The sequence below is a fragment of the Gallus gallus genome, chromosome 11 (assembly GCF_016699485.2).
Source record: "Gallus gallus isolate bGalGal1 chromosome 11, bGalGal1.mat.broiler.GRCg7b, whole genome shotgun sequence".
In the NCBI taxonomy this organism is placed as follows: Eukaryota; Metazoa; Chordata; class Aves; order Galliformes; family Phasianidae; genus Gallus; species Gallus gallus.
Window position 1 is genome coordinate 4,976,880 of NC_052542.1, and position 13,889 is coordinate 4,990,768.

A 13,889-nucleotide genomic window follows, 5' to 3' on the forward strand; every position below is an offset into this window, starting at 1 on the left:
AAAAAATGGTTCAAGCAATAGTATAGGGTCAGATCCTAGACTTGTGTCTTCCTGTATGCACTTCCATGGGCTCAATCCTGATGCAGCTAGAAAAAGTCTTAGTGGAGGTGATGCTTGTTTACATGATTGAATATTGTAGGCTTTGATTTTAATCTTCAGTATTGCTCAAAATGCTCTAATATTGTCTGTAAATGATACTCAAATTGCCAGGTGGAAGTTAGGATATCTCTAGAGGTCATGGCTGGCTACTGTTTGTTTATCAAAATAAGCACTAGCTGTATTACCTACTGAGTGCCTAATGACTTTGTATCAGAAGAATGATCTTTTATTGCCATAATTTACCCTAGTACTCAATGGTATGTATCTCTTTGGTTGGATTGTTGCAAAACACCTGTAATAGTGTACACAGTATAGATTAAAGTGTTGGAGTTCATTTTTTTTTTTTTAATCCCATTGTTCTGTTTGCTTTCCATTGGCTGCTGAGCAACTGATTTCTATCAAACTTTGAAAACGTAATACTTCTACTAATCAAAATAAAATAGGCTACGTACTTTGCATGTGCCATGTGACATATGTTGCAAGTTTTCACAATGGCTGCTATTGGATCTATGCAGGTATGACAGAAAAGATTGATATACCTACGTATAGTCTCACTCATGTAGGATTACAGCAGAGATCTGAAATTGTCATTGGAATCACAAAAGTAATTTCTTTTGTGTTCCTTTTCACACATTATGTCTTTATTTGGTTGTTAAGCTGAGTAAACGAGACGTTGAATATTTACTTGGCTTTATGTGAACACCGCCAAGTTTTGCCTAACTTCAGTTCAAAACAATAAAGCTGATCAAGCTCACTCAACACTTGGTTCTGTTCACTCAAGAAGCTCATGAATTTTTTTAAACACTGATCTGTCATTTCTGCATTATGCTACGAATCCTAAATGCATATAATACTTACATATCCCTTCTACTTCTAGTTAAGCTTATGTAAGAAATGAGCATGCGATATTCTCTAAAATGTTCACAACATTCTTGGTGGATTATTTTGAATGCACAAGCTTTGCCTTTTCAGTTTTCAATTTTCACACGGTAATGTAATTAGGGTGTCTCGCAGATGCTTTAGTGCAATTGTACTTCCACTTGCACCCCTGGCATGTTTTTGGTGTTAAACATTTCTTTGCTAAACATTTCATGAATAATGAAATGCTGATCCTTTTGCTTCAATACTGGTTGTAATAGAAGAGAAAAATAAGGGTTGAGAAAATTGACGGAAAACTGGGTTACTTGATTATATATTCCTCTTTAGATAGATTTTGCTGACTCAGTGTTTCTATACAAATGCTATGAACCTCAGTGTTACTATTGACTATCTCCCCTGGCTTCTTGCTAGGCACCAAACCTCAGTACAAACAGGAATGACTTGTTCTTCCTTGTCTAAAAGCTCTTTTGTAGGTTCCAGGGGTCTATAGAGGCCCACACCACCAAGCCACAAAATAAAAACAAAATTTCTATTATTTTCATCGTGATTTTTTTTTAAATATATGATTAACCAAATAACTTTAATTAAAAATGCAGAAAACAGATTGTTAATATTTATAATATACACATAGGTGTAAATGAGAAGAGATTGGAAATGATATTATTTTTTTCATATATATAATATGAAATTTATAATATATATCTATATATATTCATATATATATGAATAATAATATATATGAAATATAATATATGAAATATATTATATATATATATAATAGGTTTAACTGTGTGGTGCTAGATAGTCATTTACAAAATACTGTTGTTTCTATTTCTAGTCTTTAGCAAAGTTTTTAAAGATTTTAGAAGTAGCTTACAAATTAGGAAAAGAAATAGAAAAGAAAAACAGGAATTAAACAAAACAAACACAGAAGCATCAGATTGTCTCAGAAGGGGCAGTTAAGAATTCATGGGCTTGTGTATAAAATTAGATTCTGGGTCAGTACAAGTCAAGAGAATTTAGTCTCAATAAAATCATAGATGCAACCAAAATGACAAGACTTGGAGTAAATCGCTTGTAACCTGTGTCGTCATATTTTGTTGCCTTGGTGTAAAGGCCAAAAAGGCCCGTTTTGTGTAACAATAGAGAGCAAAGGCCTTTTAGGCACAGAACACCACTATGAAAGAGCTGCATGCAAAATATTGAAGTTGGTTTTTATGAGAGAAGGTAATTCTGATGATCTCGACCTTTGCTTTAACAACACATTTTTCTTAATGCAATAAAGCAATGTCTGTAAACTGGAAAGGAATGGGCTAATATGCAGAAAGTGATATCCTTTTAAAAAGACTTTGAATGACTTCCAGATGCCGCTGCCAATACAATTTTGAATCAAAATGACCCTCTAGTTAACAGTAGTAAATTTTCACAGAAAGGTGCCCTGAAGCAAGTGGGTATTTCAGCCAGTAAGTCTGATGTTTTGATCTTTCTGTATCAGTGCTTCACTTTTGGCACAGGCATTCATCTCCAAGGAACTGTGCTCCTTTGCTGAAAATATTAAAAGCCTCTAAAGTAGGAATAGTGATGTGGTGCAGTATCGATGATGAACTGTGCTGGCAACGTCTTGGCAGGCAGGGGAAAATGAGGATGAGACCCAGTATAGTACCTGGATCATGAGCATGTACAGTTAACTTCATCTGTACAGGACCTAGGGACGACAATATGTGGATGAGGCAGGGCATGCATCTTCCTTTACAAGTGCATTGCATCTCTGTGCTGCTGCACTGGACCAGGCTAGGAGGTGTTCAGGAGCACTGAGCCCACTGCCTCTGCTGGGGCAGGAGCAAGAACAAAGTCACTCAGGACAAACCTCAATGCTGATGCAGGTTTTTGAGCACTCCAAATAAAATCTGAGTGCACTGGAAAAGTCACAATGCCTCGTGGAGGTCAGGTGGGCCCCATGCTGGACTTCCGGCATTGCAGTTCTCTTCTGTGGTATTTCACTAAGGATCATTGTACCTGATGCTGATTGCAATGTGGGTTATTAATAACAAAAGTTTTCAAAATCTATTGCATTTCCCATGGTTCTGACTGTTTGAACAACGGGTATAGATTGGCCAAGTTGCTCAATCAATTTGTGAGCTAATTATTCTCCCCACTTACTGGCTGGTTGAAAAATCTTCTTTTCTGTTTAAATGTGTCTATTGATCTGTGTGTGGTTAAAAATAACAAAACCAAGTTGTTCATAGTCAGATTCCAGTTGACTTCTACCTTTGGGGTCTGACTTTGTTTTGTTTACAACTGTGATAAGTGTTGTGCAGATGGAGAAGATGACTTAGTTTTAGCCCTCAAGAAACAACAGAGACAAAAACATGCAAGCACTTGAGTTTCTGAGGCATGAAGTACAAGAAAATAAAGTGGGTGATCGGTGCATAGTGTGCTACTTCCACATGTGTTTGATTGTTGGATTAAAGATAAAAATGTATACTTTTGTGTGGTGCTGGCAAAAAGGGGTTTTTAGGAGTGATTAGGATTACTTGAACGGTTCTCCAGAGTGCTGCTGTGTCTGCACTTGAGATGTGGCAGGGCAACGTTCTTTGTCTGAAGGGGATTTAGAAGTTATTTTAAAGAGTGTTGTTTTATACCTACTACTGTTACTGGTAACAGCTATGAATAATTGAATGTCAGAGGAAGATGCTTTTTCTCTCTCCACTCCCTCCCCATTTTGTTTGCTTTCTGCATTTGACAGCAGTTTGTCTCTATTCTGTTGCAATGTTTTCCCTGTGTCATCAGTCAGCCAGTTGTTTATGTGGGTATTTGCACAGCATCAAGAGAAAAAAAAATAGGGAAATAAAAATTTTTATTATCCAAGAAAATCCAGCAAAGGGAGAAGCAAAGTCTGAGGTAAGTAATGTAACTGTTGCTGCATTTGGTTTATTGATCTGTTGAAAAGAAACCAAACAAAATGGAAGTTGTCAATGTCAGTTCTGTGAGTCAGTGAAAATGATTTGCTAATGTTTTATGGTCACTGCTAATGACTACATAATGTTTCACTCTCTTTTAGGATCAGAGTCACACCCAAGTTTCGCAGTATCGCCAAGACCACTCTTTGATTATGAGATCCATTGTCCACATGACAGATGCTGCTCACTCAGGAATCATGACTCCCTCTCAGCTCACCACCATTAACCAGTCCCAGCTAAGTGCACAGCTGGGGCTAAATCTGGGAGGCACCAACTTGCCACACACTTCTCCCTCCCCTCCTGCCAGTAAATCAGCCACTCCTTCCCCCTCCAGCTCGATAAATGAAGAAGATGCAGATGAATCAAATAGAGTAAGTTATTCCATGCGTTGCAATAAGATTTACATGGCTATATACTGTATTTTCATTAATGTGGCAATATTGTCTCAGCTGCCAAGTGATCATACAAAATATGTAAGCTTTAACATACGGTGAGCTTATGTCATTTATTTACCGTTTAGCTTCTGACTTAGGAAGCTTTCATGATACGTCCATCAAAATAGATGTTAGAATATACATATCCGTCCATAAATTTTCAATTGAATACATTCATAGTTCATTTTAGATTTCATAGATCTGGTGAATCTCTTTACTCTTCAACTTTGGGATTTTTTTGTTTTGATATTCTCTGGAGTCATTTAAAATATAGATGCATTTAGACAGAAATAAAATAAACTTTCTTCTGTCTGAAAGCTTACTTAATTTACGGTTTGCTTTAAATTAACCTGTTACAAAAGGAAAATATTATAGCACTACATATACAGGGCTAATTCAGAATGCTCGATGAAGGATTTTCTCATTGGCTTAATGGAAATTGTGTATATGGAAAGAAGATTCCATTCAGGATTCTTAAAATATCAAAGTTAAACAATGAGAATAGAGATGTAGTTGGAGCCACACTATCCTCTTGCTGCCACAGTCTATGCGTAGACCAGAAGAAGGAGGGTATGGGGCATAAGGAGCACATGAGAACAGGGGGTACTGGCCATCCTTGAAGCGCTGCTCTAAAGGTTTCTCCTTCCTGAGGTGGGAGGAGACATAGGTATGGGGATGCTGCTGCATGGGCACCAGATCCCATGCAAGGAATCTTGGAAGAGAGTGGTGAGCACAGGGGTGATTCAGTGGACCTCAATAGGTACTGCAGAACTGCTATTGCTTCTTGCCTAAAGGGTAAGGTTTTTTAACCTCTGACCCATGTCTAAGCTGACAGCCTAAGTCTGGGAATCAGGAAGTGCCTCCAAGCTCTTGTCTTTTGAGTCTCTACTGCCAAAATTGCATTTTAATGGAAAAACATAGATCACCTACTCAAAGTACACTATAGGTTCAATACATACATATGTATATATTAAATCAAAATTAGTTATGGTGCACTTTTTGAGGTCAAGCTTCTAAGGAACAATTCTGATCCATGCTTACAGCGAGTGATAATAATTTTGGTATTTAGTTACGGTGGTTCTGATGAGAATGACTGAGAATAAGTGCTGTTTGGTGGGAGAAAGACCCACACAACGTGACTGTCCAAAATGCCGCCTACACAGGAATTTTTATCCATTTATTAGTAAGCCAGACTGACAATAATTATTCAGAATTCCTCTGACTTCCATTTCATATGTATGTGGACTGTTCCTGTTACTACTGTTTCTTAGGCTACTGGAGAAAAAAGAGCTGCCCCAGATTCTGGCAAGAAGCCGAAAACTCCAAAGAAGAAGAAAAAGAAAGATCCCAACGAGCCACAAAAGCCAGTGTCAGCTTATGCCCTCTTCTTCAGGGATACGCAAGCTGCAATTAAAGGGCAGAACCCGAATGCTACGTTTGGAGAGGTTTCAAAAATAGTGGCGTCTATGTGGGACAGCTTAGGAGAAGAACAAAAACAGGTAAAAAATGGATTAAGGGATGTCTCACAAGAAGTAAAATAGTTGTTGCTTGTAAAAAATCCTCCCATCTCGGAGCTGAGTACTCTGCTTGCTGATGTAGACCTCTTGCTCTGCAGAGCTGCATTGATTTTTGAACTTGCTGAAGATCTGGCATCTAAAAAGCATTTTGTTATAAGACTCAGTAGATCATATTCAGTGACTGCATTTGTCTTTAAATTTTAAAGGGCAGTTTGTAAAAAGCTCAAGTGATACTGTCCTGGAGTCTTGTTTAAGACCACCTTTTGATGATTCCCATTTCAAAGCTCTTATTTCCTATTAATCGGAAATTAGAATAGAAAAGGGGAAGGTACAGCACATTTACCATTTCCTTTGATCTGCCTTATGAATTTGTTACAAAGCGTGTTGATTTCAAACCTTTGAAGCCAATCCTCTGTGCCTCATTACAATGTTGTGTGTGAAATGTTATCTCCAACTCAAAATTGGTACAGAATGATGAGTTTTGTTCTTCCTTGAGGGTTATTCTTCTTGCTATACACATAGATTGGAAAAAAATCCTTTGGGGCTCTTTGCCTGTTGATACTCCGTGCAGCTCCCAGTCATACTAATCAGTCTGACAGATGATGATATCTAGCAGACGATGATCATGATTTAAGGATGAACTTTAAATGTAGTGCTGATTAGAAATACAGATTGATTCACTTTTTGTTTGACTGTTCTACTGAAGCTCTATGGGATTCTCTAATACTGACTTTGGGGAAAGTGAATTGTCAAAACTCTGTGAACCACATTTTCCTTTTTTTTTTTTTTTTTTTTTTTGACTGCTTTATACTACTTCTGATACTTTTCAGCACCTGAAATAGTGTCAGTAAAATATCATTTCCTAGGAAGATGAAGTGTGCATAACTGGTCTTGTCAAACAGTTGGCTGCTCTAGCAGGTTTTTTTCTATATGACAAATGGACTTAACGTTGTGGTGACATTCCAGCAAGTGGACCTGAAAGTCTGTGGCCACCTGCAGGAATATTTAAAACTTCTAGGGAAGAAAAAGCCGTCATGAAGTAAAAGTGTTTTCGGATTTTTGATCTGAGCTTTTGGTTTTGTTGCAAGGGATACTGAGAGCATTCTGGCAAAAACTTCTTAATAATTGAAGTTGGTGAAATTGTGGTCTCTTTCAATAGGTATATAAAAGAAAAACAGAAGCTGCCAAAAAAGAATACCTAAAGGCACTTGCAGCCTATAGAGCAAGCCTTGTTTCCAAGGTAAGCCTGATAATGCCTTTTATATAATGCAAGTTTGTTTTTGGCAATGTTTTTTCTTAAATACGGGGGTAGGAGTGTGCTGTAATGCAAAATAAAAGTAGAATCCTAGGATTTCTGTAATACAATTCTAAAAGATGTGCTGCTGCTTGAACCCTGTGTGGCCTCTGCAAAGAAATTTCATCTCTTTAATGGCACTGTAATGATTACCAAACAAGAACTTTGTAAACGTACATCTTCCATTATCTTGGGAAGCAAAATAATGCACTCTACTACAGAAGGAAAATTCGGTCATGAAAATATGCCGACCTTTTGACATTAACATTTACAAGCTATTTGCAGAATTGTTTTTTGGTTTTGCTGTTGGTTGTTTTTTTTTTTTTTTTCCTTTTCCGTGAGTGCTTCTTCCCAAAAGACAGTCTTGTTTTGCATGGGCTTGAAGAGCTGTTATTGTGTGGCAAAACTTAAGTATTTCTTGCAGGTGAGGGGGAAAAAACGTGTGTGGTGGCTCTGAATTTGGAGAGTACTTACAAATGGACTAGCTGGCAGTGAGCCATGCCAAGTATTAGAGCGGATCCCTACTTAGTATGAAACTCATGTGAAGAAAACAAAGCTCTGCTCTCAGATTTGAGAATTTACCTTTTTAACTGGTAGCATGAGGCTGGTTGTATATCTGCTGCCTCTGGACACTACGCGCTTACGTGCTTCTAATACACGTGCGGAAATCAAGGCAGTCATTTCTCTAATAACATTTCGTAAAGACCAACTACAAAAATGGCCTTGATCACAGGAAAGCAATAGACTAAACTGATGATATCTAGTTCCTGAGAATGCTTATTTGAATGTACAACTACAGAGCATTAGGAAGTAGCACAGAAAGTTGCTGCATATTTTAATTAGTTCTTAGAAATACAACAGAGATTAGACACATGCATTCTTGAAAGCTGGAAGATTTCCTTGTGTTGTGAAGCTGTGTTTTTCTATTGTCTCTATGACTTAGATAAATGTTCTCAGTCTTTAATATCATGATGCTAAGTTCAATGGCAGCAGCAATTATAAATTGCTGCTTTGAGGGAATGTGTCTTGTCAGTCCTAAATTTCCTTTTCAAAAACAACAGATCATATTTTCTGCCCTAATCTGTGGGGCTTGTGCTCCTGAGTGACTTCTGAAAAGACTGAGTAGAAATTACACTCCATGTCCAGAATTAATCTCTCCTACCTTAAGATATCCTTGCTGTAGTTTTTTTGTCGAAGGTTATTATTGAGAGTAGATACAGAATAAGCATTTCTGAGGCAAGATTTGATGCATTCTAAGGCAAATGTCTAAAACATGTCAATTTATTGTACTGGATGAGATTTTTTCTCTCCATCACCTTAACAGAATTCTAGGTAACTATATTACATGTCTTATACAATGCAGATATGTAAAACTATGCAACATGATCCTACTTTTGATGCTTAATTGTGTCTAATTTAAACATACCTGGTATATTTAAATATACCTAATTAAACTATGTATTCAAAGGCACTAGGAAGCCACAGAACGAAGTTTTCCTGCAGGTGTCTCTCATCAGAAAGCTCCATGACAGTGGAATTAGGCAGGATGCCCTAAGCAGGGTACCTGCTGATGTAGCCATGCTGCTTCCAGTGAGTCTGGGCTTCTGCTTTCACAGTGCCCCTTTAGACTTTTTTCTGCTGAGGATACATAGGACTTAATGCCTTAGAAGTGAAGAACTACAATGAGCTAATGAGTTGTTTGATAAGTGTCAGTGCTTGTACAATACTTTTGTGCCATCAGAACTGGTGTAGTGGGACATGCTTCTCCTCAGAACAGGTTTTTTTTTTTTTGTCGTTTGTTTTTTTTTTTAACATTAACATTTAACATTATTGAGTGCACCCTCAGTAAGTTTGCAGATGACACCAAGCTGGCTGGAAGTGTTGATCTGCCTGAGGGTAGCGAAGCCCTACAGAGGGATCTGGATAGGCTGGATAGCTGGGCTGAAGCCAATGGGATGGGATTCAACAAGACCAAATGCTGGGTCCTGCACTTTGACCACAATAACCCCAGGCAAACCTACAGGCTTGGGGCAGAGTGGCTGGAAGACTGTGTAGAGGAAATGGACCTGGGGGTGTTGATTGAAGCTAGACTGAACATGAGCCAGAAGTGTGCCCAGGTGGCCAAGAAGGCCCATGGCATCCTGGCTTGTATCAGAAATAGTGTTGCCAGCAGGAACAGGGAAGTAATTGTCCCCCTGTACTCAGCACTGGTGAGGCCGCACCTCGAGTACTGTGTCCAGTTTTGGGCCCCTCACTGTAAGAAAGACATCAAGGCCCAGGAGCGTGTCCAGAGGAGGGCAACAAAGCTGGTGAGGGGTCTGGAACACAGGCCTTATGAAGAGCAGCTGAAGGAGCTGGGATTGTTCAGTCTAGAGAAGAGGAGGCTCAGGGGAGACGTTATTGCTCTAACTACCTGAAGGGAGGTTGTAGTGAGCTGGGGGTCAGCCTCTTCTCTCGTGTGACAGTGATAGGACTAGACGGAATGGCTTCAAGCTGCACCAGGGAAGATTCAGGCTGGCCTTTTCTCTGAAAGGGTGGTCAGGCACTGGAATGGTCTGCCCAGAGAGGTGGTAGAGCCACCGAACCTGGTGGTGTTCAAAGAGCGTTTGGATGTTGTGTTGAGGGACATGGTTTAGCGAGAACCATTGGTGAAGGGCGAATGAACGGTTGGACTGGATGATCCTGTGGGTCTTTTCCAACCTTAGCGATTCTATGATTCTACGAACATATTAATAGAGACTGTTTTAGCTCTTTCAGCCAGATGAAGTACTACAGATTCCTGATGTTGAACCAGGGCACAAGTTAGTTTGTTGTCCAAGAATTGGAATCTAAGAGCTGGAGGTACCTTGTACAGAGACAGACAAGGTGTAATGTAATGGACCAGTGACCTCTTTCAGACTGCTGATTGATGTTTCCCTATGGAAAACAGAAGATGAAAAAGTCTCTCTGAGTAGCTGTGACTTTTCTTTCCATATAAACAGTAACAAAGTTTTCTTTTGTTAAGAACACAAGATAACTTCAATTGATCAGGTCAAACTGAGACAGGGTCCATAACCTTTCTAAATATATATCAAGCAGCTAGATTTAGGTACTGAGAGAGGATAAATAAGAACTGAGATGGTAAAAGTTTGTATTGGATGAAGAAAATAGGCAACTCAAAAAAGATTTTGAACTGCATTTCCTAAATGGACTATTATAGTAATTGGACACATTCTCTAGGTCAGTCTTTCCACTAGGCAGCTCATGAGATGTAAGAAGGAAGGAACAGATTTGATGATTTTTTTTTTAAGCTCAATATAGGATTATGCCTACTTTTACCAATACCTGTTCTTGAATTTTTCCAAACACAGGCTGCTGCAGAGTCTGCTGAGGCCCAGACAATTCGTTCTGTGCAGCAAACATTGGCATCCACAAATTTGTCTTCCTCCCTTATTCTGAATACTTCTCTCTCTCAACACGCCACAGTATCGGCATCTCCTCAAACTCTTCAACAGTCCCTTCCCAGAGCGATTGCTCCCAAACCTCTGACCATGAGACTGCCAATGAATCAGATTGTAGCTTCTGTTACCATTGCATCAAACATGCCGACAAACATTGCAGCTCCATTGATAAGCTCTATGGGAACAAACATGGTGGCAACACCGTCTTCATCTCAAGTAAGTCCCTCCATGCAAAGCCAGCAGCACCAGATACAGCAGCTCCAGCAGCAACAGATGCAGCAGATGCAACAACAACAGCTACATCAGCATCAAATGCATCAGCAGATACAACAACAAATGCAACAACAGCATTTTCAGCACCACATGCAACAACATTTGCAGCAGCAGCAGCAGCATCTTCAGCAGCAAATTAATCAACAGCAAATGCAACAGCAGCTTCAGCACATACAGCTTCAGCAGATGCAGCAGCAGCAGATGCAGCATATGCAACACCAGTCACAGCCTTCTCCTCAGCAGCACTCGCCAGTAGCCTCTCAGATCACTTCTCCCATCCCCGCCATTGGGAGCCCTCAGCCAGCACCTCAGCAGCACCAGTCACAAATACAATCTCAGACACAGACTCAAGTATTATCACAGGTCAGTATTTTCTGAAGATAAATGATCTCACAGCATCGCTTTGTGTTGATGGAGGGGGTAGGGGTAAACCATATTTGGCTGAAAACTGTAAATTGTTGATGGTAGTTATGCAGGAATGCATAACAGATCAAATGATCCTCTAAAGTGTCTATTAGATAGGCAATAAAGAACTACAATGTAGCTGTGTATCATCTTTTAGCTGACTATAAATCATTTTGTTTAAAAAAAAAAAAAAAGCTGTGCTCTCTTTCATGTGATGCCTTTTTAATTTATTTAAGCTTTACCTACAATATGTGAATCAAATGGCCTAATAAATACCTGGACCTTATGACTGCAACATGGCCTTTCAGAGTTACAGATTTCTCTAAAAGTGAATAATGCACTTCAAGGCAGTATGAACTCATGAAGCCCTTAAAGCACAGTTGTAACTACCTGTAAAATGATGATTGGATTTCATACAGTCATACTTGTATGACATGAGTTTGTTGATGGCATTTTTTGTCATGAAAAAAAATAGAGTAAGTCACAGATTTTTGCCAAAGCTCTTAAATTTCTGTCCTAAATATCTTCAGAAAAGCAAATGCGAGTAACTGAACTTCAATGTTTGATCCATCCTTTCACTCCATTTCTCCCAATAAACCTACCATAGTTTGTAACAAAATATATATTGACAGTTACCCTCTTACGTTAATTCCAGTTACAGAACAAATGTGAATATTATATTCTGTGTGGAAGTGATGAGTTTCAGATTTAATACACTGTATTTTTAAAAGGGAAATGCACTTAACTAAGGCTATTATTACAAAAAGCTAAGATGAAAAATGCAAGAGTTTTTAATACGCTGTAAAACCAGTAGAATATTTAAAAGAAACTCCACGACCGAATAATCAATGTAAATATTTTCTTTAAAAGTTGTAAGTTTTCATATCATGTGTTGTAAAGTTTTCATAAATGAGGCTTTAATGTAAACACTGGTAACATGAATTATTAATTGCTACATTGCTTATTGTGTTTTTATGCTGTTTTATACTTTTTTATGAGTTACGATAGCAGCAATTAAGTTGTTTGTATTTTGCTTATCTAAAATAAATGCTTTTATCTTGCTATAGAATAAACACATTTCAGTAAAACCGATGGGCCACAAGTCTTTGATAGGAAAAAAAACAACAGAAGTGTTTCCTTGCGGAACTGCTTTCTCTGGTACTTTATTCCATTTTCTGGATTTGATTCTATCAGCCATGCTGTGTAAATAGGTACTGGTCTGTGTAGTCAGTTCTGGTGTCCATAAGTGCATGGCTGGAGGGCAGCACACAGCTCCTCAAGAGTAGGCCGTGGCTTCGAGGTGGGAGAGCAGGTGGTGGAGCAATGATGGCACAGAGCACTCATCCCACCCCGTATTATGTGTGTCAGTGGGAACGGGGTAAGGAACTTGTCTCAGCCACTCAGGGATGAAAATAAGCACAGATTGGGATTTTCCTCGTGTCCTTGTGTTTGTGCTGTAAGCCCAACTGCTGCCCTGGGTCTGTGAGCTCCTTTCTCGTCCCAGGCTCTGGCTGGTGCTGAATGGTGCAAACAGGGAGCAGTGGGTGGAGAGGGGGCTGTTTCACTGGAAATATTTGGAAACATTTACCTCCAATGTGTTGGCAAGATATTAGTGCTCTTTCTATGTTTCTACTCTTGATGGAGGAGAAAAACCCTTCCTTTCTTCTTTCCCATCCCTGCCTGCTATTGCTGTGTGCTGGGTGCAGCCTGACCACTATCCCCAGTTGTCTTGCATGATTAATTACAGCATCTGTCCTGTCAGGAGCTATAATGAAGAGGTCTTGATAAAAATTGCAAATTACCACTGGCAACAATCTTAAACTGCTTATGATAAAATGAAAATTAAAAACAGCAAGTGTCAAACCCGAGCAGAATCCTAATCCTGTTTCAGGCCGTGTCCATGGCTACCGACCAGGCCCCAACCAAAAATAATGGGATATAGATCCCCCAAAAGTTGCAGCCAGACTTGAGGGAAAAGGTACTGTGCTGTGCGAGTTTATTAATAATGAATTCAGCTTTCAATATTTCACAGTCCTCAGGTACTCTTTTTATTATCTACAAATATTGAACAGCAAGAGATTCCAATTAGAAATTTATAGATTTCTTGGAGCAGAAAGAATCATGTATAAATTGAAGCTTTTGTAATAGGTGTTATTTGACGGCTACCCATGCTCATAATAGCCTTCGTATGATATCTAATCGTGTCTGGGAGGGAGGGGGCTTATTTCAGGCACAAGGAAGCCTGTGTGCATTAGAAATGGCACAGCAGAGGCTGGTTGTGAAAGATGGTTTTGTGTCAGTTTTAACCAGTGTTACATAACAAAGAGGACCATTTTATAGTCTTTTTTGAAACCTTTAGACAACTGTCTTCAGAAATAATTGCTAAACTGCATGTGACAGTAATTGTGTATGAGTTCTGTAATTGTCATTTTGAAGACCTATGAAGTATCGTTGGGAAAAATGTCACTAGTGATAAGAGTTAATTACAACTGAAGTCTGTTTTCAACTATTTGTGGTAAGAAGCAGGTGTTATTATACTCATTAAATGATTTCATAAATCCTGGGTTTTATCACATTTGATTAAGAGC

The 13,889-nt window shown here is 38.9% G+C and overlaps 1 protein-coding gene across 5 annotated transcripts in view; it reads left to right on the forward strand.

The window, feature by feature from the left end:
- The window catches only part of TOX3 (TOX high mobility group box family member 3), a 245,318-nt gene extending 232,003 nt beyond the window's left edge, over positions 1-13,315 (forward strand). For 3 of the 5 annotated variants that reach the window (XM_046899430.1, XM_046899432.1, XM_046899431.1), the window contains 4 exons: positions 4,040-4,309; positions 5,644-5,871; positions 7,049-7,129; positions 10,534-12,389. In XM_046899430.1, the coding sequence (XP_046755386.1) occupies positions 4,040-4,309; positions 5,644-5,871; positions 7,049-7,129; positions 10,534-11,274 (1,320 nt within the window). In that variant the 3' untranslated portion in view covers positions 11,275-12,389. Of the gene's footprint in view, positions 1-4,039; positions 4,310-5,643; positions 5,872-7,048; positions 7,130-10,533 lie in introns of all 5 variants that reach the window. The other 2 variants (NM_001277138.2, NM_001277137.2) reach the window with 1 other exon arrangement.
- Positions 13,316-13,889: the final 574 nt, after the last annotated feature.